The sequence below is a fragment of the Sus scrofa genome, chromosome 7 (genome assembly GCF_054392235.1).
Source record: "Sus scrofa isolate SSC_HxYL_T2T_F1_AM1 chromosome 7, Sscrofa_HxYL_maternal_Yorkshire_Landrace_v2.0, whole genome shotgun sequence".
Classification (NCBI taxonomy): domain Eukaryota; kingdom Metazoa; phylum Chordata; class Mammalia; order Artiodactyla; family Suidae; genus Sus; species Sus scrofa.
Genome location: NC_139389.1, coordinates 5240118 through 5268090, shown reverse-complemented (window position 1 = coordinate 5268090; position 27973 = coordinate 5240118). Strand labels below are relative to the sequence as shown.

At 54.8% G+C, this 27973-nt stretch overlaps 1 protein-coding gene across 1 annotated transcript; it reads left to right on the top strand.

Annotated features, from left to right (window-relative positions):
• The first annotated feature begins 162 nt into the window (after positions 1–162).
• On the top strand, positions 163–26999 carry TXNDC5 (thioredoxin domain containing 5). Its single transcript, XM_021100160.2, has 10 exons — positions 163–517; positions 4453–4602; positions 7937–8042; positions 13749–13845; positions 16435–16550; positions 18167–18253; positions 18790–18933; positions 21535–21617; positions 23595–23724; positions 25174–26999. Exons 1-10 carry the CDS (start codon positions 228–230, stop codon positions 25294–25296), a joined length of 1326 nt encoding a protein of 441 aa, XP_020955819.2. The 5' UTR covers positions 163–227; the 3' UTR covers positions 25297–26999.
• Positions 27000–27973: the final 974 nt, after the last annotated feature.

The window sequence follows — 27973 nt, the reverse complement described above, 5'->3', positions numbered from 1 at the left end:
GTCCGACAGGCAAGTTCTCCGGGGCGCGAACCCACGCGCTCCGCGGGGTCCCGGCCGGGCGCCCCGGACGCGCGCGGACCCACCTCCGCGGGGAGCGGGCGCGCGCCCGGCGGGGCGGGGCGGGGGCGGGGCCTCAAGGGCGGGGGGCGGGGCGTGGGGCGGGAGGCGGCGGCGGGCAGCGCGGAGGGGACCGGCTGCCGCGGCGAGAGCGCGCCCAGCCCGCCGTGATGCCCGCGTGCCCCGGACGCCTCCTCCCGCCGCGGCCCCGGGCCCTGGCCCCCGCCGCGCCGCCGCTGCCGCTGCTGCTGCTGGTGCTGCTGCTGGGAGCCGGCGGCGGCGGCGGCGGCGGCGGGCGCTGGGGCGTCCGGGCCCAGGAGCCGGGGGCGGCGGCGGACGGGCCCCCGGCGGCCGAGGGCGAGGACGGGCAGGACCCGCACGCCAAGCACCTGTACACGGCCGACATGTTCACGCACGGCATCCAGAGCGCCGCGCACTTCGTCATGTTCTTCGCGCCCTGGTAACTGGCCGCGCCGCCCGCCTGGGGCTCCGCGGGCGCGGGGCGGGCCGGGGCCGGGCTCTGGGCGCGCGGGGGGCGCGGGGCCGCGGCCCGGGGGAGCTGGGCGGGGGGCTCGGCGGGCTCCGGGGGGTCCGGGCCGGGAGCAGGGGGGCGCGGGGGCCGGCGCGAATCGGGCGCTCGCGGCTGACGTGGCGCCAGGCGGTCGGGGCGGAGCGGGAGGGGGCGGGCCGCGGGGGCCGAGCCGGAAAAGGCCGTCCCTCCGGCTCCCGACGCCCCCTCCCCGACCCCGGAACGAGGCAGGGGGAGGGAGGGACGTCGCCCCTCGGGGCCGCTGAGAATCCGGCACCCGCCGGTCCCCTGTGCCCCGGCGCCCAACTTCCGCGCGGTGCTGCCCGGACCTGGGGGCCGCGCGCCGCTACCGAGGGTTCGGCTTGGACCCTTGGACTCGCCGAAGGGCAGGTCCCCGGCCCGCCCGAGGGTTTAACTGAAACACGGGGACTCAGGAACTCGTGATTTCCCATTTTGTGGCACAGAGGGTTCCTGCGCTCCCCCGGGAGGCGGCGAGCAGTTCCGATTCTGGGGTCCCTCCGCGGTTCCGGGTGCGTGGGGAACTGTGCTCTCGGTGAGAGGAGCCACTGACTCGGGACTCAAGGCTGACTTCTGGCCCCTGCTCCCCTGTGCTCTCTTGAGGCCTGGTCGTCTGCAAAGTCACCGCGTTGAACAGAGGTCCCTCCTGCCGTGGTTCCTGGGTGGGGGCTTTGGTTGGGCCTCAGTGCCAACCACAGAGACCCCTGCCCTGGGAGTTGTCCTCAGAAGCACTCCCTGCCGTTCACAGGATCACAGGGGCCTTCCCCCGGGGGGCCTAGATGCCCAGTGTAGGGGGTCCTCACTGGCAGAGCAGATGGCCAGGCTGCAGAATTTGGCCTTCTTCCCCAGGGCAGACGAGGCTCCTTGAGATTTGGGAAGGGGATGGGATGGAGAAGGTGCCCAAGGAAAACGTCCTGTTCAGAAAATGTGCTGAAAAGTTGGAGGAAACTTTTTCTCCCTGTATTCAGATTATTCAGTTAAATCAGCACTTTTGCTCAGGGTCTCTGTCATTTATTAACAATGTGTCCATGGGATACATCCTTATTTCAAGTTCCCTCCAACCGACTTGAATTTTTAGAACTACCCCTGGTTTGGAAAACACTTTGTAACATAAAATAATCAATCGTGCTAGTTACTTTGTGAAGGTGTATTTATTCTCAGAGTAGCTATTCCAGTTAAACTGCTTCATTGGAGGTTGTGGCCCAGCAGAAAGGAACCGGCCTAGTATCCATGAGGGTTTGATCCCTGGTGTCACTCAGTGGGTTAAGGATCCAGTGTTGCTGTGGCTGTGGTGTAGGCTGGCAGCTGCAGCTCCGATTTGACCCCTAGCCTGGGAACGTTCGTTCATGTGCTGCAGGTGTGGCCCTAAAAAGAAAACCAGACAAAAAACTGCTTAATTAGTAGCCGTCCTTAATTAGAAGCCTACTTATGTGGAATAAATCTGTCCATAGATTCTTTTCCCCCCTTTATCTTTAAAAGAAAACTGCCATGCAGACATAGTAGGCCCATGCGGTGCCAATGGGCTTTTAATTGTGGAGTCTCTATAATACTCACCAGGTTGCATAAGGGAGAGGACTGGATACATTCCTGTTTCACTGTGTGCAGTTTATAGATTTTTAGGTGGATGCTCCCAGAAAAAGAAACTTTTAAAGTTTATATTTGCTTGCTCCTTAACAGTCTACTAAGGAAGTACTTAAACAGAGGCATGTGAGTTCCCGCAACGACATTTAAAAGTGCGACTTTAAGAGGAGATGGGAGCTCTCATGGAATACATTGGGGGCTGCCCCTGCTCTCCTTCCATCTCATCTCAGGAATGTTGGGAGCCCGCAGGTGATTTGGGGGCAGGAGCACCCTGTGAACAAAACATTGATCTGTGTGTGTTTGCTCTGAACCTGGCCGAGGTAGGGTTGCTCTACTGCTGTCAGTTTTGTGCCAACATCAGGCCATAGCTTCTCTGTGGCCAGTTTCTGGATCCCACTGAATCTGGTGACACTGAGGTCAAGGTTGGGGCCGCCTCCTTGAAAGGACGAGGTGGTGGTGCAGCTGCTGTCTCAGAGGTTTGTACTGTAGCCCCAAGGGTCCAAAACCAGATGTGCCAACTGCACGGCACCTGTGGCTCCATCACTAAGAAATTGCCCAGCACTTAGTACATGCCAGGCACCTGCTAGACAGTGGGGATGCAGTTGTAGAAAGGTCAGTGCTTGCTTGCTTGTACCACATAGGCTTAAACAGCATGCTGGTTTTTCCCTCACCATTACCTTCCAGAAAAGAGGGAATCGTGTTGTACGTGAATCTTTACAAAACAGGATTCTCTTCGCTGGCCAAGAACGTACTGCTCAGGGAAGACAGGTTATAGCACGAAGCGCATTCCTCCAGTGCTGCTTCAGATGTTTCCAGGTGAGGTCACCTGTCAGAAAAGAGGCAAGGAGACTTTTTTCTCCTTTTTTTTTCCTTTGGCCACACCTGTGGCGTAGGGATCGAATCCGAGCAACAGCTGCTACCTACGCTGCAGCAGTGACAATGCCGGATCCTTAACCCACTGTGCCAGGCCAGGAATTGAACCCGAGCCACTGCAGAGATGCCAGTTCCTTAATCTGCTGTGCCACAGTGGGAACTCTGAGGCCAGAAGGATTTTTAAGACTAATTTCTATTGTGCACTTACTTTGAGGATGAACTCAATTACAAAGTTGGGTGTTATTCAGACTTGGGGTTGCTGGGGCAGGGGGACTGGGAGGTTCGGCTTAGGAGATGCCAAACTTTGCATTTGGAGTGGATACGCGGTGGGGTCTTCCTGTAGCCCAGGGAACTATATCCTACAGTCACTTGCGATGGAACATGATGGAAGATAATGTTTGAAAAAGAATTGTATATATATATGTACATTGTGACTGGGTCTCTTTGCTGAAATTGACAACATTGTAAGTCAACTATAATAAAAGAACAATAAAACCAAAAAAAAAATTCCCATGAAAAGCTGGGTATTCTTACAACACTTTTAAAAGTAAGACAGCAAGTAGTTACATTTTAGATGTCATGACTACACACTTAGCAGGTGAATGAAAAGAAAAACCCAAAAACGTAAGCACCCACATGCCATAATGCTATGTGACTATACTTGAAGCTTGAGATCAAGTGTAATTCACATATGGTGTGCTGTGGCCAGCTGTCAGAGCAGGTGGTCAACTGTGTGACTCAAAAAGTAGCTTTAGTGACAGGAAAGATGCCGATGCCGTCAGAAAATGTGACAGGTAGAAGCAGTCATTCTAAGTTAATGTATTATTTTAAATGACAGGTGATTTAAAAATATTTGTGTAGAGTTAAATACATACAGTGAATATTGTGGGCATACATGCTGGCATATTTAATCTAGAAGTTGGAAGTGACCTCACGCTTTTTTCAAAGGTTCTCACTGGAGGAAAGGCAGAATGGGTTGCCTTGCCCTTGAGGAGTCTCGGTTCTGTACCAGGGGTGACCTGACTGTAAAGGAGCTATGGGCATAGCTGCTGCCCCAGGGGGGAGGGGCGAGGGAACTTTCCAGAAGAGGGGGACAAGAGCGTGGATCCCAGAGAGCCTGGGGTCGGCGGCGACTTCCTGGAGGAAGTGACGCCCAAACTAAGGAGCAGGAATCAGCCAGGTGGGTTTAGGGAGGGAGTGTCAGAGAGGGGGCGCTGATGCCCGGGCCATGCTGTGGCCCTTCGGGGAGGCCGAGGCCGGGGGTGGGTGGGGGGTTCGAGTTCATGCGAGCCCTGTGCTGGGGCTCTCCGGAGCGGGGACGCGGGGGAGCCGGGTTTCGCGGTCCCTGTGAGCTGTGCCCTCTCTGCATGTTGGTCACCGTCACCTCGTTGCAGGTGCGGACACTGCCAGCGGCTGCAGCCCACCTGGAACGACCTGGGAGACAAGTACAACAGCATGGAGGACGCCAGGGTCTACGTGGCCAAGGTGGACTGCACGGCCCACTCGGAGCTGTGCTCCGCCCAGGGCGTGCGCGGGTACCCCACGTAAGTGCCCCGGCGGCCGGCACCCCGCATCCTCCGCCCCCGCCAGCTGCCTGCGGCCGAAGGAAGTCCCCCTCCAACTCTTGGCTGCTGCTTGGCGGGTCGGCAGGGGAGGGGGGGATGCTGACTTCAAGCAGTCCGTCCCTGTTGTCAGAGGAGGGTTGTGTTTACACTGTGTCCCTGGTAGGTGCGCTTCTGTGCTTTGTGCGGGAAAAGCCTTTATTTTTTATTTGATTTATTAATTTTTTTAGGTCCATACCCGCGTCATATGGGGGTTCGCAGGCTAGGGGTCCAATCGGAGCTACAGCTGCCAGCCACAGCCACACCAGATCCGAGCCACGTCTGTGACCTACACCACAGCTCACGGCAACACCGGGTCCTTAACCCACTGAGCGAGGCCAGGGACCAAACCCACAACCTCATGGTTCCTAGTCGGATTCACGTCTGCTTCCCCACGACAGGAACTCCTGTTTGGGAAAAGCCTTTAATTCATCAGTTGGGTTTTCCTGTTTATAAAAGAATGTGTCTGCGAGACAAAAATGACATTCTCTGTGCGGTCCCATCACATGTGCTGTTGACATGTGCATTTACACATTGAACACCGACTCTGTCATGAATTTTAGTCCGAATCCTTAGCTACTTTATGAATTCTTAAGCCTTCTTCCTAGAGTCGTTTCCCACGTGACCAGAACCACGGCTGTTTCTGTCGGAAAGTACAGCTGTTCTGACAAGTGGTACTGCCCACCTCCTTGACAGCTCACATAGTTTTTGGGGAGTTCCTGTTGTGGCTCAGCGGGTTACAAACCCACCTAGTAACCATGAGGATACAGATTCGATCCCTGGCCTCGCTCAGTGGCACCGTTGTCGTGAGCTGTGGTGTAGGTCACAGACGCAGCTCGGATCCCGCGTTGCTGTGACTGTGGTGTAGGCCAGCAGCTGTAGCTCTGATTTGACCACTAACCTGGGAACCTCCAAATGCCATGGGTGCGGCTCTAAAAAGACAAAAAACAAAACCAAAAACACCCCAACAGCAAATAAAGGAAAAGCCACATGGTGGTTTGGCATCAGCAGAGGGGTCTGGGGTGCACTTGGTCCCTGAGCCCCGTGGTCCCTTCACCTCCACCGACAGTGAGATGGAAGCCGGAGGCCCCCACGAGGGAAGTGGTTCTCTTCCTCGGCTGTGTGAACTCAGCAAGGATCTCGGACTTGGGCAGGTTGGGAAGATGTTTCAATCCAACAGCAGGAAGAGAATCACAGAGTTAGTTTAGCTTTGCTCAGTGCACATCAAGTTAGAAAAAAAATCACAGGGTAGGTTTGACTGCATTTTAACTTCAGCAAAGAAGTGGGGAATGGGTTCAGCAGTGCCTGGTCCTTTCTGACGTTTGGAGGGTCCATTCATGTCCCTTCTGATGTTTGGAGGGTCCATTCATTTCCATCCCGAAGCACTTTGGTGGGGGAGGCACTGGGAAGTGGGGGGGGGGGTCAGGTGAAGAAGCACAGGAAGCCTCCCCCAGGCCTGTGTGGGCAAAGCACACCCTGCCAGGGCTGCTCAGGTGGCAGGTGCAGTGTAGCCCCGGTGGGGAGCGCAGGTGTGGGAGCCGCTTGACATGTTAAACTTGACAAAGGAGCAGTTGAACTCCTTGACAAATTGAGTTAGACTGTGGCTTTTTGTCACAATTATAAAGCTCTAAGCCACTAGGAAGGAGACCTAAGTTCTTCACTGGAGACACATCACGGCTGTCCCCAGCCCATCACGGGCTGTGAGCTTCTGGGGAAGGCCAGGAAGCCTGTTTTCATCTGAAAGCCTTCTGCAGGTGTTGGTTTTCTCACTTGGTATGAAACTTCATTTTAAGACCTCTGTGGGGTTAGCTATTCACACTTACAGTTCTGATTCTGCGTGTCTTTTTTGTTTGTTTTCCTTTCCTTTACAGCCGCACCTGCAGCACATAGAAGTTCCTGGGCTGTAGGGGTCAAGTCAGAGCTACAGGTGCGGCCTCCACCACAGGCACAGCCACTCTGGGGATCTGAGCTGTATCTGCAACCTTCACCGAAGCTGCGGCAATACCAGATCCTCAACCCATGGGTCAAAGCCAGGGATCGAACCCACATCAGGGGGTCCATGTCAGGTTCTTAACCTGGTGAGGCACAAGGGGAGCTCCCGATTTCTGCATCTCTTAACCTTCATTCAGATGCTGCACATTGGGCGGCTGCTAACGAAATCCACCCATGTGCCGAGAAGCGTTCAGGATGTTTTAGATGAGTAGGCTTGCCCCAAACTGCTAGTCTGTGTTTCTTTTTTTTCTGTCCGTAGCCGCATTGCCCCCTCCTTCCTCGACACCTTCTATTAATTCTAGCAGGAGAAGGATTATCTCGCTCCCTCCTCCCATTCTGTGACTTCTCCTAGTGAGTTTTATGTAGAGCACGTTGTCCCAGCTCCCGTGGAGTGACACCTGGTTGAACACTCATCTCGGCCTCGGGTGATGTCTTTGGTCCCCACGAAAGGCAGGGCTCTGTGTGCCACTTGCAGAAACTTTCAGAGGCCAGGATATGCGGGAAAAAGAAAGATTCCGGAGTTCCCATCGTGGCTCAGTGGTTAATGAACCTGACAAGCATCCACAAGGTTGCGGGTTCCATCCCTGGCCTTGCTCAGTGGGTTAAGGATCTGGCGTTGCCGTGGCTGTGGTGGAGGCCGGCAGCTGTAGCTCTGATTCGATCCCTAGCCTGGGAACCTACATGTGCCGCTAGTGCGGCCCTAAAAAGCAAAAAAAAAAAAAAAAGATTTCTTTTCTGGGGCAAGTAATGGAGCATATCAGGCAATGTCAAGGTTGTCCTAAGAGCTGGACACGAGCTCTCACAGGACCTGCGTGTTCATACTTTGGGAGGGTCAACTAGCTGACAGGGTAGCCTGCAAGTACATTTATTGCAGAACAATAGTATTTCTGCTCCAGTTTTAGATTTTTTGGTGAAAGACGCAGAACAGAAAACCTCCTGGTGAAGCCAAGGAAGGTAACTGGGACCAGGCGAAGACAGCGGAGGCTCCCACCCCCCAGCACCTGCGAGCTTGGGGTTCGGCTCACGGCCTTAGGCCTGGCCTCTTCACCGTGGGGTTTTGTTTTCTTCTTTCTTGAATCACATGAGAAACTTTTAAAAGTTCATGCTTAGGTGACTTCGTTATCTCCGAGAACCTTCTTTTTCTTTCCCCAGTGTCATCAGAGTGGCAGGTACGCGCAGGCCATTTCACTAAGTGAATAACTGGCTCCCTGATAGAGGGCACTCTGCTCAGAGAGGTTGGCAGCACGTTAACCTCTGCCCTTCTAATCCTCTGTGGTTCTTTCAGTTTGAAGCTTTTCAAGCCTGGCCAAGAAGCTGTGAAGTACCAGGGTCCCCGGGACTTCAAAACGCTGGAAAACTGGATGCTGCAGACGCTGGATGAGGCGCCCCCGGTGAGTGCACAGAAGGCTACCCTCTTCTCTTTCTTCCTGCGTTTTTGGGAAAGTAAAGAGGCCAGTTCAGGTGAAAAATTAAGCCAGCCATCCTAAAGCAACTTTTAACTTTAAAAAAAAATTTTTTTCTTATGATAGCTGCTTTACAGCGTTGTGCCAGTTTCTGCTGTACCGCAGAGTGACCCATTCTTTGTCTAACTCTTTACCCTGAGAACTCGTTGCTGTTGTAATTGAAGAGTCCCTTCTTTCTCATTTGTTTTTTCTTGTGGTAAAATACACACACTATAAAATTTACCTTCTCAGCTCTTACTAACTGTGCAGTTCAGGAGGGAAACACACTCATGAGGCTGTGCAGCTGTCACCACCTTCCATCCACAGAAACCTCGTCTTCCCACCTGAAACCTTGTCCCCATTAAATACGGGCTCCCCCTCCCCCAGCCCCGGCACCTGCCACGCTATTTCCTGTCCCTATGAATTTGACTACTCTAAGGACCATGTGTAAATGGGGAGAGATTCACTTGTTAAATCTTCTTATTATAGAAACGTTCAAATGGGCACAAAAGTAGGAAGACGAGTGGGTGCATGATGGAGGGGTGACGGGCCAGAGGGAGGGTGGGTGCAGGTGCCCATCCCCCAGCCTCGACTGTGACTTCCATTCTACTGGCCTTCCTGTGTCATCCCCGCCTCCCCACCCCCTGTTTTTGGCTGCAGAGTCAGTCCTTGTGGAGTGTCACTTGTGAATATTTCAGAATTCATCTCACAGATAAGCACTTACTACTTTTTTTATGTAAATTAATTTTTTTTTATAATTTTTTAATTTTCCCACTGTACAGCAAGGGGGTCAGGTTATCCTTACATGTATACATTACAATTACATTTTTTTCCCCACCCTTTGTTCTGTTGCAACATGAGTATCTAGACAAAGTTCTCAATGCTATTCAGCAGGATCTCCTTGTAAATCTATTCTAAGTTGTGTCTGATAAGCCCAAGCTCCCGATCCCTCCCACTCCCTCCCCCTCCCATCAGGCAGCCACAAGTCTCTTCTCCAAGTCCATGATTTTCTTTTCTGAGGAGAAGTTCTTTTGTGCTGGATATTAGATTCCAGTTATAAGTGATATCATATGGTATTTGTCTTTGTCTTTCTGGCTCATTTCACTCAGTATGAGATTCTCTAGTTCCATCCATGTGGCTGCAAATGGCATTATGTCATTCTTTTTTGTGGCTGAGTAGTATTCCATTGTGTATATATACCACACCTTCCGAATCCAATCATCTGTCGATGGACATTTGGGTTGTTTCCATGTCCTGGCTATTGTGAATAGTGCTGCAATGAACATGCGGGTGCATGTGTCTCTTTTAAGTAGAGTTTTGTCCGGATAGATGCCCAAGAGTGGGATTGCGGGGTCATATGGAAGTTCTATGTAGAGATTTCTAAGGTATCTCCAAACTGTTCTTCATAGTGGCTGTACCAGTTTACATTCCCACCAGCAGTGCAGGAGGGTTCCCTTTTCTCCACAGCCCCTCCAGCACTTGGTATTTGTGGATTTATTAATGATGGCCATGAGGTGGTATCTCATGGTAGTTTTGATTTGCATTTCTCTTATAATCAGCGATGTTGAGCATTTTTTCATGTGTTTGTTGGCCATCTGTATATCTTCTTTGGAGAAATGTCTTTTCAGGTCTTTTGCCCATTTTTCCATTGATTGATTGGTTTTTTTGCTGTTGGGTTGTATAAGTTGTCTATATATTCTAGAGATTAAGCCCTTGTCGGTTGCATTATTTGAAACTGTTTTCTCCCATTCTGTAAGTTGTCTTTTTGTTTTCTTTTTGGTTTCCTTTGCTGTGCAAAAGCTTTTCAGTTTGATGAGGTCCCATGGGTTTATTTTTGCTCTAATTTCTATTGCTTTGGGAGACTGACCTGAGAAAATATTCCTGAGGTTGATGTCCGAGAGTGTTTTGCCTATGTTCTCTTCTAGGAGTTTGATGGTGTCCTGTCGTATATTTAAGTCTTTCAGCCATTTTGAGTTTATTTTTGTGCATGGTGTGAGGGTGTGTTCTAGTTTCCTTGCTTTGCATGCAGCTGTCCAGGTTTCCCAGCAATGCTTGCTGAATAGACTCTCTTTTTCCCATTTTATGTTCTTGCCTCCCTTGTCAAAGATTAATTGACCATAGGTGTCAGGGTTTATTTCCAGGTTCTCTATTCTGTTCCATTGGTCTATCTGTCTGTTTTGATACCAGTACCACACTGTTTTGATGACTGTGGCTTTGTAGTATTTCTTGAAGTCTGGGAGAGTTATGCCTCCTGCTTGGTTTTTGTTTCTTAGGATTGCTTTGGTGATTCTGGGTCTTTTGTTGTTCCATATAAATGTTTGGATTGTTTGTACTTTTTTTTTTTTTTTTTTTTTTTCTGTTTTGCTTTTTAGGGCTGCACCTGCAGGATATGGAAGTTCCCAGGCTAGGGGTTGAATCGGAGCTGCAGCCGCCGGCCTGTACCACAGCCCCAGCAATGCCAGATCCGAGCTGCACCTGTGACCTATGCTGCAGCTTTCGGCAACACCCTAACCCACTGAGCGAGGCCAGGGGTCCAGCCCATGTCCTCATGGATACTAGTCAGGTTCTTAACCTGCTAAGCCACAACAGGACCTCTCAGCACTTCATCACCCTTTAACATACCCTCTGTGCCCCTCTCACATGGAATTCGGTGCCCTCAGATTCCTCAGCACCAGCCATGGACTCGGGGCTGTCTGGGGCCAGGGCCAGCCTCCGCCAGGGCATCCCTGCCAGGCTGGTGGAAAGACTTTTCCTCCCTAGGACCTCGGCCACCACCTGCCAGGGCTGCCAGCTCATCCTCGCACCCACCGGCCACACCCATAGGGCAAATCTTTCCTTTTCTCCTCATCCCTCAGCCCCCGGTCCTAACTGGCTTTGGACACAGTTCAGTACCCTAGAGCTCTCTGTGCCTGAAGTCCCCTCCTCTAAGGATGATGTCAGGAAATTGTGGCAACTGTGATTTCTGAGATAATTTTTAAAGACACAGCTGTGTGTAGAGGGTTACTTTGCTTCCTCGGGAATTTACAACCCTCCCCCTTGCCAGCTGACGTCAGGAGCCTTAGTTTTGCTGTACATCGTTGTGATCGGGAGCCCTTGGTGCGGCGTCCCTCTGCGCGCCGTGCTTGTGGACGAGTGCAGAGGCCCTGCTGGACTGTGGCAGGAACAGAAACATGGCCAGGGTTCCCCTGCTGCCTTCTCTGACTGGCAGGTTGTCTGCGCCACTGGCCCCATCCAGGGGTCTTTGGGGCGGGGGCGGGGGGGGGGGAACTCTGCTGCTGGTGTCATCTTCCAGGGCGTCTGTGTGGTCCCGCAGCTCCCCCCATCCCCCACCTCAAGTGAATTCTGTGTGGAGGCCACAGCTAATCAGAAACCCAGATGCTTCCCAGGTGTTGCTTGACCTCACAGTTTAAAAAGTCTAGAATCATAGTCTTAGTCAGTAATCTGAATAAGTGTTGATCAGAGTCGTAGCTAATTTTAGGTGACGGGGGAAACCACAGGCCTCCCCGAGAGGAGATTTGCATCTTTGTCAGGGCGTGAGAGCTGCCCCGGCAGGTGCACCTTTCATACAGACTTCAACTTATTTCCTCTGTGGAAATGTTCTCAGAGGGGAGAAAGCCACTGTATTTATTTTTTTTTCTATTTTTTTTTTTTTTTTTGCTTTTTGCTTTTTGCTTTTTAGGGCCACCCCTGCAGCATATGGAGGTTTCCAGGCGAGGGGTCTGATCGGAGCTCTTGCTGCCCGCCTGTACCACAGCCACAGCAACGCCGGATCTGAGCCGTATCTGCAACCTACACCACATCTCGCAGCACTGCTGGATCTTTAGCCCACTGAGCGAGGCCAGGGGTCGAACCACAACCTCACGGTTCCTAGCTGGATTCGTTTCCGCTGTGCCATGATGGGAAGTCCAGTATCATCTTTATATTGATCGTGTTTTATATTGTGGATTTGCCCTATTTCAGCTCTTCTCTATCATTGGAGATTTAGGTTATTTATAATTTTTCTGTCATCAGAAATGCTTTAGAGAACATGTTTATCTTTCTCAAGGACATTTTTTTTCCTTCTTTGGAGTGATTCTTAGAATGTATTCCCAGACGTAAGATTGCTAGGGAAAAAGATCAGCAGACCACTTTCCCGGCTCTTGGAGAACAGTGCCCGATTGTTTTCCCAAGTCTCTGTAAGCTCAGGCGAGCGGGGTGAGGGGGACCTCTCTGGTGATACCTGTGGGTTCTGTGGCACTGTCCCCCTGCCACAGGGCACGAAGTGCTCTCCGGGCGTCGTAAATGAACATTTAATGCCCGTCCCTTTGACCGTCTTGGAAAGGGTGGCAGGAAGTGCTCTCTTTCCTTCGGCTGCACTCGCTGTTCGGCCAGCCATCAACTCTCGAGGGCATCTTTTCGAGTTGATGCTTGGCCCTTTGAACGTTCTGTCGGGTCAGCAGCAGAAAAGGAAACTTCTCGCAGCTCTGTGATTACAACCCTGCACAGCTTTGAGCCGTCTGCATTTTTAAAGCTGTGCATGACTGCGCTTGGATATCCTTTTTAAGAGAAATTTCGGCCACCAGATGGAAACTGAGTCCTCCAGGCACCCCCCCACCCCCGGCTCCAGCCCGGTGGTGCCCTAGTGAGCTCTGCCCCAGCCCCGGCCGTGTGGCCTGAAAAACGGAGACGTTTCCAATCGTATTGGGGTGGTGGTGACTCCTTCACTGTCACACTGCTGTCTGCTCAGGTACTGCCAGAAACGCCTTTTAAAAAGCCCCTTCTTGGGAGTTCCCGTCGTGGCTCAGTGGTTAACAAAGAACAATGAGGTTGCAGGTTCGATCCCTGCCCTTGCTCAGTGGGTTAAGGATCCGGCGTTGCTCTGAGCTGTGGTGTAGGTCACCGACATGGTTCGGATCCCGTGTTGCTGTGGCTGTGGTGTAGGCTGGCGGCTACAGCTCTGATTAGACTCCTAGCCTGGGAACCTCCATATGCCATAGGAGCGGCCCTAGAAAAAGCAAAGTCAAAAAAACCCTTCTTGTCCCTTCACGGCCCGTTTCTGTCCCAAACTTAGTCCCGTGACATGTTCCTTCTTAAAAGGGTGGCCCACGCCTGCCCTGAGGCCTGCTCTTTGTGGCCTTGCATCCGTATCCGTATCCGCCTGACTTTCCCTCCCCCTCCCCTTTCTCATCAGCCCTCAGACTCGTGCCTTCCTGCCCGGTTTTGCTGACCGTTTGTGCACAGAGTGCCAGGCCGGGCCCCTGTCCCCCGACAGTTCCCTCTTCTGTCTGGTGCGCTGTCTTTGCTGCCCCTTCCGTCTCTATTCCACGTGGAGCCCCAGAGACCAGGACAGGTGCCCATTGGGAGTGGCCACTCGTCGTTTGGTTGGCTTCGGGGACCACAAAGGACCCGAAGGTCATGGTGTGGGGACGGCTGTCACCCGGCTGCCCCGGAGCGTCCCTCCCTGAGCGTTTGCTGCGGGTGAGGCTGGCGAGGGGCTTCTTGCCCTGACAAGGTCCATTCCTGCTGGACCCCCCCCCCCAACACAGCAGCGTCCCACAGAGGTTCGAGGCAGCCAGGTGCTGGACTAGAGCCATAGAAGGTTCCAGGTCAAAGCCTGGGGCTCCCCTGCGTCGTCACACACAGACCTGGTGACTCTTCCCCGTTTCTTCCCACCAGACCTCAGAGCCAGAAGCGGAGCCGCCTCGAGCCCCCGAGCTCAAGCAGGGGCTGTACGAGCTCTCGGCCAGCAACTTTGAGCTGCATGTGGCGCAAGGTAGGCGGGCGGCCCAGCGGGGGGCCTCTGGCCCTGGTTCCTCTTGTCCAGCCCATTAGCATCCGGGTCCAGTGTCCTTCTTCTCAGAACCAATTTCTCCTGTAGTCTCTGTCCTTATAGAAATGCCAGTTTCTCTTTTTCCTTCTTCTTTTTTTTTAAATTTTTTTAATGGCCATGGCATGCAGCGCCTGGCTGTGGGATCTCAGTTCCCAGAGCAGGGATCGAACCCGGGCGGTGGTGGTGAGAGCACCATGGCCTCACCACTCGACCCCCAGGGAACTCCCTAGAATCGCCGGTTTCACTGCTAAGCCGGAGCCTTAGGTGTGGGAAGCTCACTCGTCGCGAGTGTGAGCCCTGACTTCATCTGCCCCCGGCTGGACGGCGCCCCGTGGGTAAGAAGGTGTTGGCTGTGTTGGCGGTAATTGTGTGCTTGGTGACCTGAGGCGGAAACCCGGGTTTCTCTCCCCGGTTTAAACCTGAACGGCGTGGGGCGGTTACAGCATGAGAGTCAGAGGGGGCGTTCTTGACACTTTACCTCGTTTTCGATACCACAGCTCATTTTTTGGAAAGCGTCTCCCACGTATCAGAGCGACCTGGGTGTAATTTCTAACCCCGAGAACGTCTGAGTCCTTCCCTCGCGCGTTGGGGGGCCTTGGCTCAGGCGTGAAGGGCCCAGAAGCCCGTCCCGCCGCCTTGCCCGCTCCGGGGGGACTGCTCCCGGGACTGGGGGGGAGACGCTGTTGGCAGGGCTTCACGTCGGGTCTGGCCTCGGGACCTCACGCCTGCTGGGAGCTGAAACCTCCCCCTTAAGGTCTGAAATCGCGCGTTGCGAGGCCCTCAGCCCTTGTCTGTTGCTAGTTGAAGGGTCTTCGTTCCCTGGTCCCGCTGCTCGGCAGTGGAATTCAGGGGTTCTCCCCTCCGGGGGTTCACTTTGCTTAGAGCCCGGTGGGGGCTCGCTGCAGGGTGTGCTGCGAAAACACCCAGTTAGAGACCCTGCCTGAAAGCCCAGCCCCGTCCCGCCCTCTGCAAGTCACCTGAGGGGCCGTGGCCCAACACGTGGCCTCGTGCTGCTGGTGAGGGAGACGTGGTCCCCTGCCCTGACGGCTCCCCCGATTGTCCAGTAGGTCCTGGACCTCCTGCCTCCCGTCACAGGGCACAGCAGGCACACAGCTGTCTGCAGAGACACAGTTTCAGCCTTGCCCATCAGTGCCAATGTCTGCTGTTCCACATTTTAATTTTATTTGTTTGAAAATGGAAGTGCAGTTGATTTACAGGATTGATTTTGAAGGACGTTTTTCCCCATTTCCCTCCGAGGCGACATTGCTGCGGTGACAAGATGCCGCCATGAGCATTGCCATGGCAAGGTCTGACTCTGAGCGTGACGTCAGCACCCGTTGCTTAGTGCTCTCCTTGGCCACCGCTTGATGTCGGTTTGGTCTGGTTTGGTCTCAGCCTCTCTGGCCCTGGAATCTTCAAAAGTAGAGCAGCCAAGATCAAAGGCTTCCGTGTCTAAATCATGGCATTGTGATTCTTCTAGTCGAGGGCTTCTTCTAGCCGAGGGAGGGGTATTCAGGTGTTTCAAAGCTTCTATTTTATTGTGCAATAAAACACAGACACAGGAAACAAATGTAGGCTGTAGTGGATTGTTTCAAGGTAGTCACCCTGTAACCTCGGTCTGGCTCAAGACATAAAACTGCCAGCTTGCTGTGCCTTGCCCTCCCCCCCCCCCCCCCCCCCCCCCGTCCCCAGGAGGCCCCAGCCCCCCTTCCGCCCCCAGGAGGCCCTGCCCTGACTTGGGGGAAACCACCAGTGGCTTTCTTTTGGGTTTTATCACCTGGGCATCTTCTTTAGCACAGTAGTTTAGATTGGTCTTTTTTTTTTTTTAATGTCTCTCTTTATGTCTCTCTTAGTCTATGTATTCCCTCAACTTCCCTTTTTCTTCCTTGTCTGCTCTTTGCCGAGCTCATTGATGGTCTGCCCTGTACGGTCCCCCAGGCGGGGACCTGCCAGGCTGTAGCCCCGTGGCGTGGAAGCCGGTTCCCCTGTACACGCCTCCTGGGTGCCTCTGTTCCCTGGGACCTGCCCGCTGGATCTAGGGATGCTCTCACTTTCTGCGTCACTTTTTTTTGGGGGGGGGGGGGCGCGGGTGGGGAAGGTGAGCAGGACGACTTGAGAGCCGCAAAGTCCCGGCGGCGTGAGCAGCCGCATCCGTCGCTGCCCGGGATCCACAAGGCACTGGGCGTCCGGTGCTGCTTCGTAGGTCGGGCACCCCTTCCTCTGGTTTTATCCAGAGCCACTCGGCCGTCCCGCAGAGCCGTTCGCAGGCAAAGACACGCTGAGGGCTGGATTCTTCGTTTTATCGCCCATTTTCCAAGTGATGAGTGGGTGTGACAAAGGAGCTTTTGTGAAGGCTACTCCTGAACTCATAGATTTAGACGTTTTCGGTGGGGAGTCCCTCTGGCCCCGTTGGAGGGCTCCCCCTGAGCAGGGCGTTTTGCGGGAGGGCGGAGGCCAGCTGCTTCCAGCCGCTCTCCAGCGGGCACCTGTGAGTCACCGCCTGCCCTCCTCTCTGCCCTCCTCCCCCCGAAGGAGACCACTTTATCAAGTTCTTCGCCCCGTGGTGTGGTCACTGCAAAGCTCTGGCTCCGACCTGGGAGCAGCTGGCTCTGGGCCTTGAACATTCCGCCACTGTCAAGATTGGCAAGGTAAGCGAAAGCCCTGATTAGACCCAAAATAGACGGCCTTTGGCTGCGTTCATCCGCCGAGTAGCCCATTATTCATTCTGTGTGCAGAGTCGCAGCCCTGATTTATTCATTCCATTTAGTGTGCCACTTGATAATTCATTTCACCTCCGCAGATGGCAGCCCGGTTTCGAGTGTGCTGGCTTTTCCACAGCCTAGAGATAAAATATGGCTTTGGCTCCTTTGTTTATTTGGAAGCAGGGGCCAGTTTGGAACTGGCAGCCCCGGAGCCCTTTCTGCAGAGATAGGGGGCAGAGCCTTTGAGAATGTTCGCTGGACGCGCTTGGAGGCTCTCCACGTTTGATCTCACCCGGGAGCCCTTGCCTCGAGGCCCCTCGGCTCCAGACTCCTACAGGCTCTCCCTGCTGCCCGCAGTCTTGCCTGCCTCACGAAGGGAAGCCTGAGAGCCGGGTTTTCTGGAAATAGCCAGCATGGCTTCTGGGTCTCCAGGCATGTTTAACCTCACCATCCTCCGGCACCTCCTGGCCCCCTGCCTGGAGCGCTTTTATAAAAACCTCGTCTCCTCCTCGGCCAGCGGGCTGATGTATATGCTCAACTCCCGCTCTGTGTCCGGGGTCTGTAGCTGAGCAGGATGATCTGCCCGGCGCCCTGAGCTGGCCCAAGGCGGGAACTTGGCATCCAGGCCCACGGGGCTGGCCAGTCGGAACAGCTGCTCCTCGCCTCAGTCTCCCTCTTGGCAAAACCAGGATGAGCTCTCACCGCGTGGCGGTCACGAGGATGACCGTGAAACACCGGGCACGCCGCTGGGCAGGGGGCAGAGGCCTCAGAAACCGTCCTCATTGTCGTCAGATGAAGTTCTCACTGTCACCTGTTAGACGCACTGAACTTGACATCTGTATTGTCATCGTCGTCTTTTTTTTTTTTTAGGGCTACATCTGCAGCATATGGTAAGTTCTCAGGCTAGGATTCGAATCAGAGCTGCAGCTGCTGGTCTGCATCACAGCCAGAGCAATGCCAGATCCGAGCCAAGTCTGTGATCTACACCATAGCTCACGGCAATGCTGGATCCTTAACCCACTGAGCCAGGCCAGGGATCGAGCCTGCATCCTCACAGGTACCAGTCAGGTTCATTCCTGCTGAGCCACAATGGGAACTCCTGTTTTTATCTTTATCGTAGACCAAGTACTTCTATTGAAAATTGACTTCTAGCTTCTTCTTGATTCTAAAACTCTGAATTTGAACCTGAGACGCGTCTAAGCTGGCTTTGTGCCTGGCCTGGGTCTCTGTTCCCGACAGCTGGGCGCTTCCCCCTGCATATGTCAGGCGAGGCTCCTTTTCTCCGCTGCTCACTCAGGATAAAGTCTTGATGCCTAAAAACTGGCATTTTTAAGTGCATTAAAATGAGTCACGTCTCTAAAGCCAATCCCGTCATCCGCCCCTGGACTCAGGTGTATTTGGGGGTTGCTTTTAGGAAAAGTCTCTCCAAAAGCTGCAGCTTGCCGGCAGAGATGCTACACATGGAGTTTGAGAAGTTTTCTATGTTTGACAAGGTCCCGAGTGTCCAGCCATCCACTTCTCAGGAAGGCTTGGGGGCCTGACGGCCGTGAATCTTATTCCAGGTGGACTGCACGCAGCACTACGAACTCTGTTCTGGAAACCAGGTCCGAGGGTACCCGACTCTGCTCTGGTTCCGAGACGGTAAAAAGGTACGTCCTCCTCTCTCTATTTTGAGACAAAACGTGTGTCTTGAACACCGTGGGCTCAGGGTCGAGCAGCTGCTGGGGCGCTGGCGTCCAGGGACGCACATCGCGGAACTGGAGTGCCCGTCCCTGTGAGATTCGGGTGGTTGAGAAAGACTTCCGGGCGCTGGACTCTCCGGAAACACGTGCTGGCTCAGGTTATCTCCAGAATAAGCCGAACCGACAGTGCTGGGGTAGCTGTGCTGATGACAAGCTTTGGGAGGGGTCAAGCCTGGTGTTTGGGCAGGCTCTCACCCCCGGGTCCCCGGCCAATGGGCGGCGCCCAGACCTCTGTGTCCCTGCGCTCTGCAGGAGGAAGGAAGGAGCCAGAACATCCTTGCCCGGGGCCACAGTTCAGTTTATAATCTGTACTTTGCATTTAAATGTGAGCACAGGCCCTGCAGAGGCCACATGCCCATACAAAGGCGCCTGATGGGGGCGGGTGTCTGGCGGGCCAGGGGTTGCAGGTGCAGCCCTGAGGCGCGTGCCCGTGTCTCGCGCAGGTGGATCAGTACAAGGGGAAGCGGGACCTGGACTCGCTGAGGGAGTACGTGCAGGCCCAGCTGCAGAGCGCGGGGCCGGGCACCCCCGAGACCGCCCAGCCCTCGGAGGCCCCGGCGCCGGCCACCGAGCCCGCGGCCGAGCAGGTGAGTGCCTGGCGCGGCCAGCCTGGCCGGGAATGGCCTCAGGTGACCGCGTGGGGACAGCACAGAGAAATCTGTGTGGTTGGCTGGGGCGGCTGTTCAACTTGAAACACGGGCTTCAGCTGCTTTTAGGGGCTCGTGGGGTGGACGGGAGCAAGCATCCCTTTAAAGGACCCGAAGTAGGTGTGAGACGGGGCAGCTGGGGGTAATCGGGGTCAGAGCTTCTGGCCACTTCTTCCCTTGGGTTCAGCGGTCACACACTCGAAGGTGTTTGCGGTGGCCGCTTGGCGGCTTCCGCCTGCTGGGCTGTTTGCATCTCGAGCAGCGGCTGCAGTCAGGGTGGGAAAGGCCTCGAAGGAGCAGCAGCAGGGGGGCCTGTGCGCTGCAGAGACTCGGAGGGTGCTTTGCGTCTCTGACTCGGCCAGGTGTCTCCTTTGTCCATTCAGAGTGTAAGGTTTTTGGTTGTTGCATTTATCAAGCCCTTGGCCACCAGGAAGCAAAACCCAGTAAGATCGTTTTCTGCCTGGGAAGGGTGGCAGGTCTGGTGGGGGTGGCAGATGGGAACACACACGCGCAGGTGTCATAGGGGCTGCGACAGAGGTGGGGGTCGATGGGTCAAGACGTGTCACCGAACGGCTGCTGAGAGCGGCGGCGGCGGGGGGCCTGTGTGTGGAGGTCACCCGTGGCCCAGCCGGCCAGGCCAGCAGCGGGTGTGGATGGGGTGAGGGGAGGCCCGGGGAGCCGGGTGGTGGGGGTCTCATCAGCCAGCCCAGGGTCTTACACTTCATCCGTGTTTCTAGGAGCCGGCGGGGGTGGGGGTTCGAGCACATTCAAATTTTAAGGAGCTGATAGCGGTGTGTAAGAAGGGGTGGGGGGCTCTGGAGACGAAGGATATTGAGACCCCACTAAGGCTGTGACAGTGGAGACGGAGGCAGGGGACATAGTGTGGGGAGCCCAAGTCCATGGAGCGCAGTTGTGGGGGGGGAGGCGCAGGGGGCGGGGGCTTCGGCACATCCGGTAGGCAATGGACCAGGCCCAAGGGGAGGCCCAGAGGGCAGGAGGAGGGGCTCCCATCATCAGGAGTCAGTTGTCAGGCAGGGGTGGGTGCAGGTGGCTACAGTTAGGTGAGTCTAGAGCTAAGGCAGGTTGTCTACACTAGGTTCACGTGTCTGTTGAGGCCTTGGGTGAAAATGAGATGATTCAGGGGGCGTCAAGGTGGTTTCCTGATCCCAGGAACACAGTGCTGGACTCTCCGAGCCAAGAGCCGTAAGGCCTGCTTATCAGCCTGGTTCCAAAACAGCGGCCTCATGTTGCTGCTTGAGTTCACCTGACTGCCCTCTGCTATGGATCAGGTTCTCACCCCGGGTGCGGGGCCAGCCCCAGACCCGCCACCCCCCAGCATGCACGCACACACACACACATACCCACACACCCACCCAGTAGTGCTGAAGAGAGGGTGACTCGCTGAGCCACCCCGCCCTGAGGCCCGTGGTTTGGAAAATCCAACAGCCACCTGCCCTGTGCTCCCAGGGTGGGGCCGTGATGGGCCCCCTCCCCCCGCAGCCCAGCCCTCCGTGGGACTCTCGTGGGTCTGACATTGCACGGGTGTTAGTTACAAGTTGAAGTTTGGTGTAAGAGGTAAACGTGCGACAGTGCTATTCTGGACCGCGTGTCCGGGGCGTGTGTGTCACGGCGGTTACAAAGGGCCTCCACGTTGCGTCTAATCATGACCTATGATGGTTTCACCAAACAGAACAGTTTCTATCTGTAACAAGGTTTTCCACCATCAAGTGGGTCTTTCGCCGAGTGTGGCCTCATGTTTCTGGAGGTAGCATCTGCGACGGGCGCTCGGCGCACGTGGCCGCCCAGGCATGGACACCCTGCCTGGTGCCGGACTCGAGCGGGGCGGCTCCGGTCCCTTTAGCCGTGTGAGAAGTCATCTGTGTTCTTGCTCTCATGAGAGGGTCACAGATCCGCTTTTGGAGAAACAGGTGCAATTCTGTAGAGAGCCGTCAGCATAGAGCCGCCTTGGAGCAGACAGCTCTGGGGCTCCTCAGCCCTAGTCTCCACCCAGAGTTCAGATGAGCAGTTTTCACACTTGGTTTGAACTGACAAAGGGAAAGACGGCTGTTCTCTGTAAAGCACCTTCGTGGCCTCTGCGTGTGCACCTAAGAAGCTGTTACACAGAGACCAGCTTAGCAGTTTGTGGTGTGAGTGAGAGAGTCGGTGAGAGGAGCAGCGGGTATAGGCTTTCGGAGGCCAGTTCAGCAGCTGCTTGGACTCTGGTCTGTATTCGAGGGGTGGGCTCAGGCAGAGCCCAGCCAGAGCCCTGGAGACAGCGGCTGCCCCTGAACACACTGGGCTGGTCGCGGGCAGAACGCTGGACACGTCCCACCACCTGCTCGCAGCATCGCCTGGGTTGGGGACCATGGGACCTGTGATCCGTCTCTGTCTTTTGGTGGCACGGGTGACGTGCTGTGCATGTGGCTTTGGAGCACGCAGAGCTTTTTAAAAGATGCCCCATTTGTCCGTCCGCAATCCCAGAGCACGGTCCCGTCCACTCTGCGTGGTGTGATTGAATTGTGGCTTCTCCCTCCCCCGAAGGGCGCCGTGTTGGCACTGACGGAAGACAACTTCGATGACACGGTAGCGGAAGGCGTGACCTTCATCAAGTTCTACGCCCCCTGGTGAGTGGCTGGTGGCGTCGAACCTCCTTGGTCCTCCTGCACCGAAGTCGCATCCTCCAGACCCCGGGGCTGGGCGGTCGCACCTTTGCGTGCACGTCCGTTGCAGGAGAACGGGCAGTGTTGCCGTCGTGCTGCTGTATGCAGACGGGTTCAGGTTTGGGGGTGTTCGGACGCCGTTACGGGGAACGAGGTTAGCGTCCAGTGCTGCTTTGGAGAGAACATACAGACGGAGGCATGTCACGGCTGTGCGGGACCCGCACTGCTGCGGTATCGGGGCGCTTTTCCGAGTAGGTTGCTCTTTGGGTTAAATGCACCGCGAGCTTTGCTGCTCCGTCTCCCTGGATGATCTCAAAAGACCTGGTAGAGCTCGGCTGTCAGAGCCAGTCAGTAGGTCAGTTAGCTGGCCTTCTGGCCCCACGGCCCTCGGGGCCCAGCGTAGAGCGGGGTGGCCCGCAGCTGAGACCAGGGGGCACCTGCACGAGGTGGGAAGATGCAGGCTCCAGGGTGGACCGGGAACCACCGGGAAATCCTTTGAACGCCACTTCTCAGCTGAAAAAAATGGAAAGAGCTCTTTGTCCTCACAAGTGAAGCAACCTGTTTGGAAAACCAGAGTTGAGGAGAGTGTTACGTCGTCTTTATTTTTTTTGCTTTCTAGGGCTGCACTTGCGGCATAGGGCGGTTCCCAGGCTAGGGGTCCAATCGGAGCTGGAGCTGCCGGCCTGCACCAGAGCCACAGCCGCACAGGATCTGAGCTGCATCTGCAGCCTACACCCCAGCTCACGGCAACACCAGATCCTCAACCCACTGAGCAAGGCCAGGGATTGAACCTGAAAGCATCATGGTTCCTCGTCGGATTCGTTTCCACTGCGCCCCAGAGGAAAGTGTTAGGTCTTGAACAACGAAGGTCACGTCATTGCTGCCCTTCAGTTTCTTTCATGCCACGTGTTCGTGAGAAACAGTCCATGCAGAACTGGAAAGCTAATGAGCAGGTGACTTGTAGGAGTTACGCAGTGTTTCTTCTAGAAACACTAGTAAACGATGCCTTTAAAACTATGGCGTGCTTTCTGTTTAAAAACCACTAAAGCTGAATAGGTCAAGTCCAAGGACAGAAGGACCCCTGGCACCAAAGGGGGGCGGGTGGAAGCAGGGTTTGAACAGAGCTTGGTAGGGGCCACAGCGCTCACGCCACATCCCCAAGTGCCCGGGCAGCTTTGAAGTTGTTTTGAGCGTGTGAGGCCATAATCCATCAAGTCTTTGTGGCATTCAAGTGAGCCGCGACGGGAACACCTGCCCCCACGTTCAAGTTCTATAGTCTTTCAGTTACCCACATGTTTCCTGGAAGTCCTAAGTTTAATCTAGTCAGGTTTGGGCAGCTTTTATCTGTTTGTTTCTTTTGGCTTTTTAGGGCTGTATCTGCGGCACATGGAGCTTCCCAGACTAGGGGTTGAATTGGAGCTGCAGCTGCCCACCTACCCCACAGCCATGTCAGGTCTGAGCCACATCTGCAACCTACACCACAGCTCGTGGCAACGCTGGATCCTTAACCCACTGTGCAAGGTCAGGGATCGAACCTGCATCCTCATGGTTGGTTACCAGTCGGGTTCGTGACCCTGAGCCACAACAGGAACGCCTCCAATGATTTTTTACAAAACTGTGCTTCCTGTTCCTCTCCTTCTGCTCGTGCTGTGTTCAAAATCCAGTTTGCCCGCAGTGCCTCGTATCATGGAAATGGCCTCAAAAGCTGAACCTGTGCTCAGACCCGCTTGTTGCTGTCGGGTTGTCCGGAAGTCTGCTTTGGACCGGGTTGGACTTCTCTGGGATGGGGCGAGGGGGGCATCCGTGGGAGGCGCTGCCGTCTTCGACGCTTCTAGGCCATCGTTGACTGCCCTCTATGGAAGAAGCAAGGCCTGGTCGCGAAACGAGGGTGAGTGAGCGCGACCCAGGACCCCCACAGAGCTGTCGCTGTTCTGTCCCCAGGTGTGGTCACTGTAAGAACCTGGCCCCCATCTGGGAGCAGCTCTCCAGAAAGGAATTCCCGGGCCTGGCGGGCGTCAAGATCGCCGAGGTGGACTGCACTGCCGAGCGGGATCTTTGCAGCAAGTACTCGGTGGGTCCGCGTGGGTGGACACACTCCTGGGGTCCCTGCTGGGGCGGCTCCCTGGGAACCTGTGCCCTGGGGGCGTTGGATGGACTCCCCCGGGGTAACGCGCCCTGCCCTCATTCTCTCAACCAAGCAGTTGCTGTGTCCTTTTGAGATTCTGGGGTTTTTTTCTCCTGGAAAAATCTGAAAAGCCAGAGAGCTGCTTGCTCCAAGGAAAAGCTTTCTTGGAGGTCCTCCGTGGGTGGGCGATTCGGCGTGAGGGTTGTGGGCCAGCCGGGCCTAAGGCGGGGCGGTGGCTGAGACTGAGCTCGAGGCCAGCGCGCCACCTTCTCGGCCACTCTCACTGGCTGACCAGTCCGCGGGCTCGTAGCCTTCATCCTAAGCAGCCGGTGGCTTGTTTTTCACACACAGGCCACCTTCCCTAAGTGCAGCTCCACACACAGGGAGCACTGGATCCGACGCTTCCTCCTGAGAGGGCCAGGCTGGGGCTTGGCTGGTTTATGTAACTGTTGCCTTCTTTCCAAGCCATCTGCACCGACTAACAGCCTAGAAGATCTGCAGTTTTTTTTTTTTTTTTTTCCCCTCTTTTTATGTTGTTTTCTTAAGATGCTTTTGAGGCCTCTGGAGTTAAAAGATGTAGCAGTACTTATTAGAAGATACCAGTCTTTTTTATTTTTAGGATACCAGTCTTTTTTTTTTTTTTTGGTGCTTAACATTTTAAGAGAAGAGCAGTGAGTTACAGCTGAACGTGTGTCCTCGAGGCCCATGCTCGGTGTGGTCCCCAGGAGGCCTGGCCGTCACCAGGAGCTCGTGAGGAATGCAGAGTTTCAGGCCCTCTGCACCTGCCCCAGCTCCCTGGACGACCACATGCACATGAAGGGCTGAGACCCTCCACTTTGGGGTGAAGTCTCTCCTTTAGGAGAATCTTTTTTTAAAAATTTTGGCTACACCCACAGCATGTGCAAGTTCCCAGGCCAGGGATGGAACTGGCATCACAGCAGTGACCAGAGCTGCTGCAATAACAATGCTGAATCCTTGACCCGCTGCACCACAAGGGAACTCCTGTTGAGGCTCATCTTTTTGTCTTTTGTCTTTTTAAGGCCACACCTGCGGCATATGGAGGTTCCCAGGCTAGGGGTCCAATCGGAGCTATAGCCGCCGGCCTACACCAGAGCCATAGCAATGCTAGGCATCGATCCTGTGTCCTCATGGATACTGATATGGGTTCGTCAACCACTGAGCCACGATGGGAGCTCCTTGTTCAGGCAGATCTCGAAGGTAGTTTTGAACGGAAGGCGACTGCGACCCCCGAGGCTCTGGACGGTCTGTGCCTTTTGAAGATGGAACCGCAGACATTGCTGGCATCCTTCTCGCGCCTTTTCTGCTTTTATTTAAGAAGCGCTTTGTGTGAGAAGATTTGGGCCACTGGTTTTCAGGCTGTCTTTTCCCTTAAAGGTACGCGGCTATCCCACGCTGTTGCTTTTCCGGGGAGGCAAGAAAGTCGGCGAGCACAGTGGAGGCCGAGACCTGGACTCCTTGCACCGCTTTGTTCTGCGCCAGGCGAAGGACGAACTGTGAAGCCCGCCGGACGCGCTCCCCCTCGGGCGGACGCTGCCCCTTTGGGGGCGCTGGTGATCCAGAGGCACGCGTGTCCCAGACTCTGCTCTGCCCTCCGTGCGTGCGTTTCAAGCCAACACGCTCTACTCCTCCGTTTCTCTAAGTAAACACGCAACTCGTGATCCCTTTGCAAACCGAATATTTTCAGTGGCGACCCTGACACCCTTCCCCCCCCCGGCCTTCTGGTGGTGAGGTCTGCACGCGCTCCTGAGCCTGAGCCAGACTCTCTCTGGCTCCTGCGTGATGTAGAGGAACGCATCGTCCAAAGCTTAGCTTGTGAGCCACCCCCGAGTTCTGGAAAGGTGGCCTCGGGGCAGCCTTGGCGTTGCGCTGACGGCAGGTCACGGAGGCTGGCCTCTAGCTTCAAGCAGCTTTGAAAACACCATTCCCCCCACCCCCTGCCCCGAGAAGCGGCTTTCCAGCCCGCCTGGAAGTCCGGTTTCTGTTGCTACCTCCCCCGTGCAGCGGGGTGGACGCCGTGGCACGCTCGACCCGTGCCTGAGTGAGACGACACTGGCGCTGTCGTCCCGTGTGCCTGTACTTGACAGATCACTTGTCTCTGCTCCCGGGAGGCGTCTGTCTCCCCCGAGGGAGCGATTTCATTAACAGGAAGCCAGAGTCCACGGGAACTTTTAAGAGTTGCTGTCTCCCCTGGAAACTGTGGAAAGTTCCACACGGCTCGTCCTGCCCGTCCTGTTAACTCCCAGGAAGAGTCTGGTCATCTTGCCCCCTGGGGCGAGAGAAGAGGTGAGCGTGCCCAGGCCTGGGGACCAGGGACCGAGGAAACCCCACAGCCCTGCTAGGGAGCCCGAACCAGGAGAAGCTTCAGCCTCAGCAGTCCTATTTTTCCTTTCTTTCCCATTTCATGGCCGCATTCGTGGCATATGGAAGTTCCCGAGCCAGGGAATCGAATTCGAGCCGTCGCTGCAACCTATGCAGCAATGCTGGATCCTTAAACCCACAGAGCCGGGGATCGAACCCACACCACTGTGGCAACCGGTGCCACTGCAGTCAGAGTCTTAACCCACTGCGCCACAGCAGGAACTCCAGCAGTCCTTTTAGAGGCAGCATCCTCCACTTTGCCTTCAAGGAGGGCAAGCCTTCTGCTGGAGGAAGAGTGGGATTAACTTGACCTCAAGACCAAAGACCGAGGGGGGCAGGGCCACGTCAACCATCCTTAGAATTCGCGCCATCCTGCTTAGGAAGCTTTTCCCCCACCACCCCTGGCAGTCAGCAGCCGTAGGACGAGGCTCCCGTAAGGTACGTACCTGCAGGCCCTCTGCTCTCCGGTCGCTCCCTGTAACGACCCCTCTGTGTCCAGGGCTCCGGAGCCCGCCGCCCACGCTCGGGGATGTCACTGGGCACAAAGCAAGTGGCAGTAAGAGCCTTAGAAATAAGACCACGTCTGCCGTCTGTGGCAGATGACACAGCAGGACTTTGGTCAGCCTCTGCCTTAAAGGAAATCTTTATTAATCATGTATGGTTCACAGATGTTCTTCAAGAAAAAAACAAAACAAAAACCCCAACTTTCTAGAGAACCACAATCCTCATGAGTGGCTTCAGCTTCGCATCATGAGTCTTGTTTTAAAAGAAAAATCAGAGTGGTACAATTTGTTTACACTATGATACTTTCTAAATAAACTCTTTTTTTAAAAAAAAAAAAAGTCTGGTCTTTCCTTACATGTTACAGCAAAACAGATATAAAATAGACAATAAATTATTATAGTTTCTATTTACAAAAAAGCTGTAAGTGCAGTTATAGATCATACATGTATTATTTAATCAGTTTAGTATGAAATCGGTTTCCTAGTACATCATCGTGAAAAAGACACTTGAAAAACATTCTAAGACTGCATCGGGCGGGGTCTTGCTTTCTCCAGGAGAAAACAGTGCCAAGCCCTTCCCGAAGGCTGGGAGCCCTTCCTGAGCTCATCGCCTCAGCTGGTCTCACCCCGAGACCTGGGACCCTGTCGAGTCAAAGGCAAAGAACCAGTTTATGGACACAGATGAGAGCTGACATCCCTGAAGTGACTGTGCTTTTCAAAGAGCTTCCCCCAGAGGAAAGAGGTGCAGACGTGTCACTCAGTTAAAATGATGGCTTTTAAAAGGGCTTCTGGTCCCCAGAGCCTGGCCTCAAAGCGTGGTCCCTCTCCTCTCTGGTTTTGGTCCTAGCAACACAGCAGTGGCGGGGGTCGGGGAGGGATGGAAATGATGGGGCTTAACTGAAACCAGCATGTTTTCACACCGACAAACGGCAGCACAGACACCGAACAGCACGACAGACGAAGGCACTTGCAGGCCGCCCGGCTCGCACCGGGCTGTGGGTCCCACACGAGACCGACCTTCCTGGGAACGAGCTCCGGACAGAGGGCGTTTTCCCCTGATCCCCGTTACCTGTAAAATCTACCTTTGAGAAACTACTGAATCCACGGATACTTGAGCCAAGGAGACTTTTACTTTTTTAAGATGATTGTCCCTGTTTACTCACTAATGCCACAGATGGGGGATCAAAAGCAAAACCAATTTGGTGGGTTGTTTCTTTTTTGACGGGGGGCGGGGGGGGGCAGAGGGGAACCTTTCCAAGTTATCTTGCTGAGGTCACCAGACGTCATGCCACTGGCCTTCACACTCCCTCGGC

What these genes read in the sequence shown, in the direction of transcription:
- TXNDC5 (XM_021100160.2), top strand. Translation starts at nt 228, where the DNA reads ATGCCCGCGTGCCCCGGACGCCTCCTCCCGCCGCGGCCCCGGGCCCTG. An exon ending in GTCATGTTCTTCGCGCCCTG is followed by an intron (nt 518 to 4,452) that starts GTAACTGGCCGC and finishes ACCTCGTTGCAG; the next exon opens with GTGCGGACACTGCCAGCGGC. An exon ending in CCACTGTCAAGATTGGCAAG is followed by an intron (nt 16,551 to 18,166) that starts GTAAGCGAAAGC and finishes ATCTTATTCCAG; the next exon opens with GTGGACTGCACGCAGCACTA.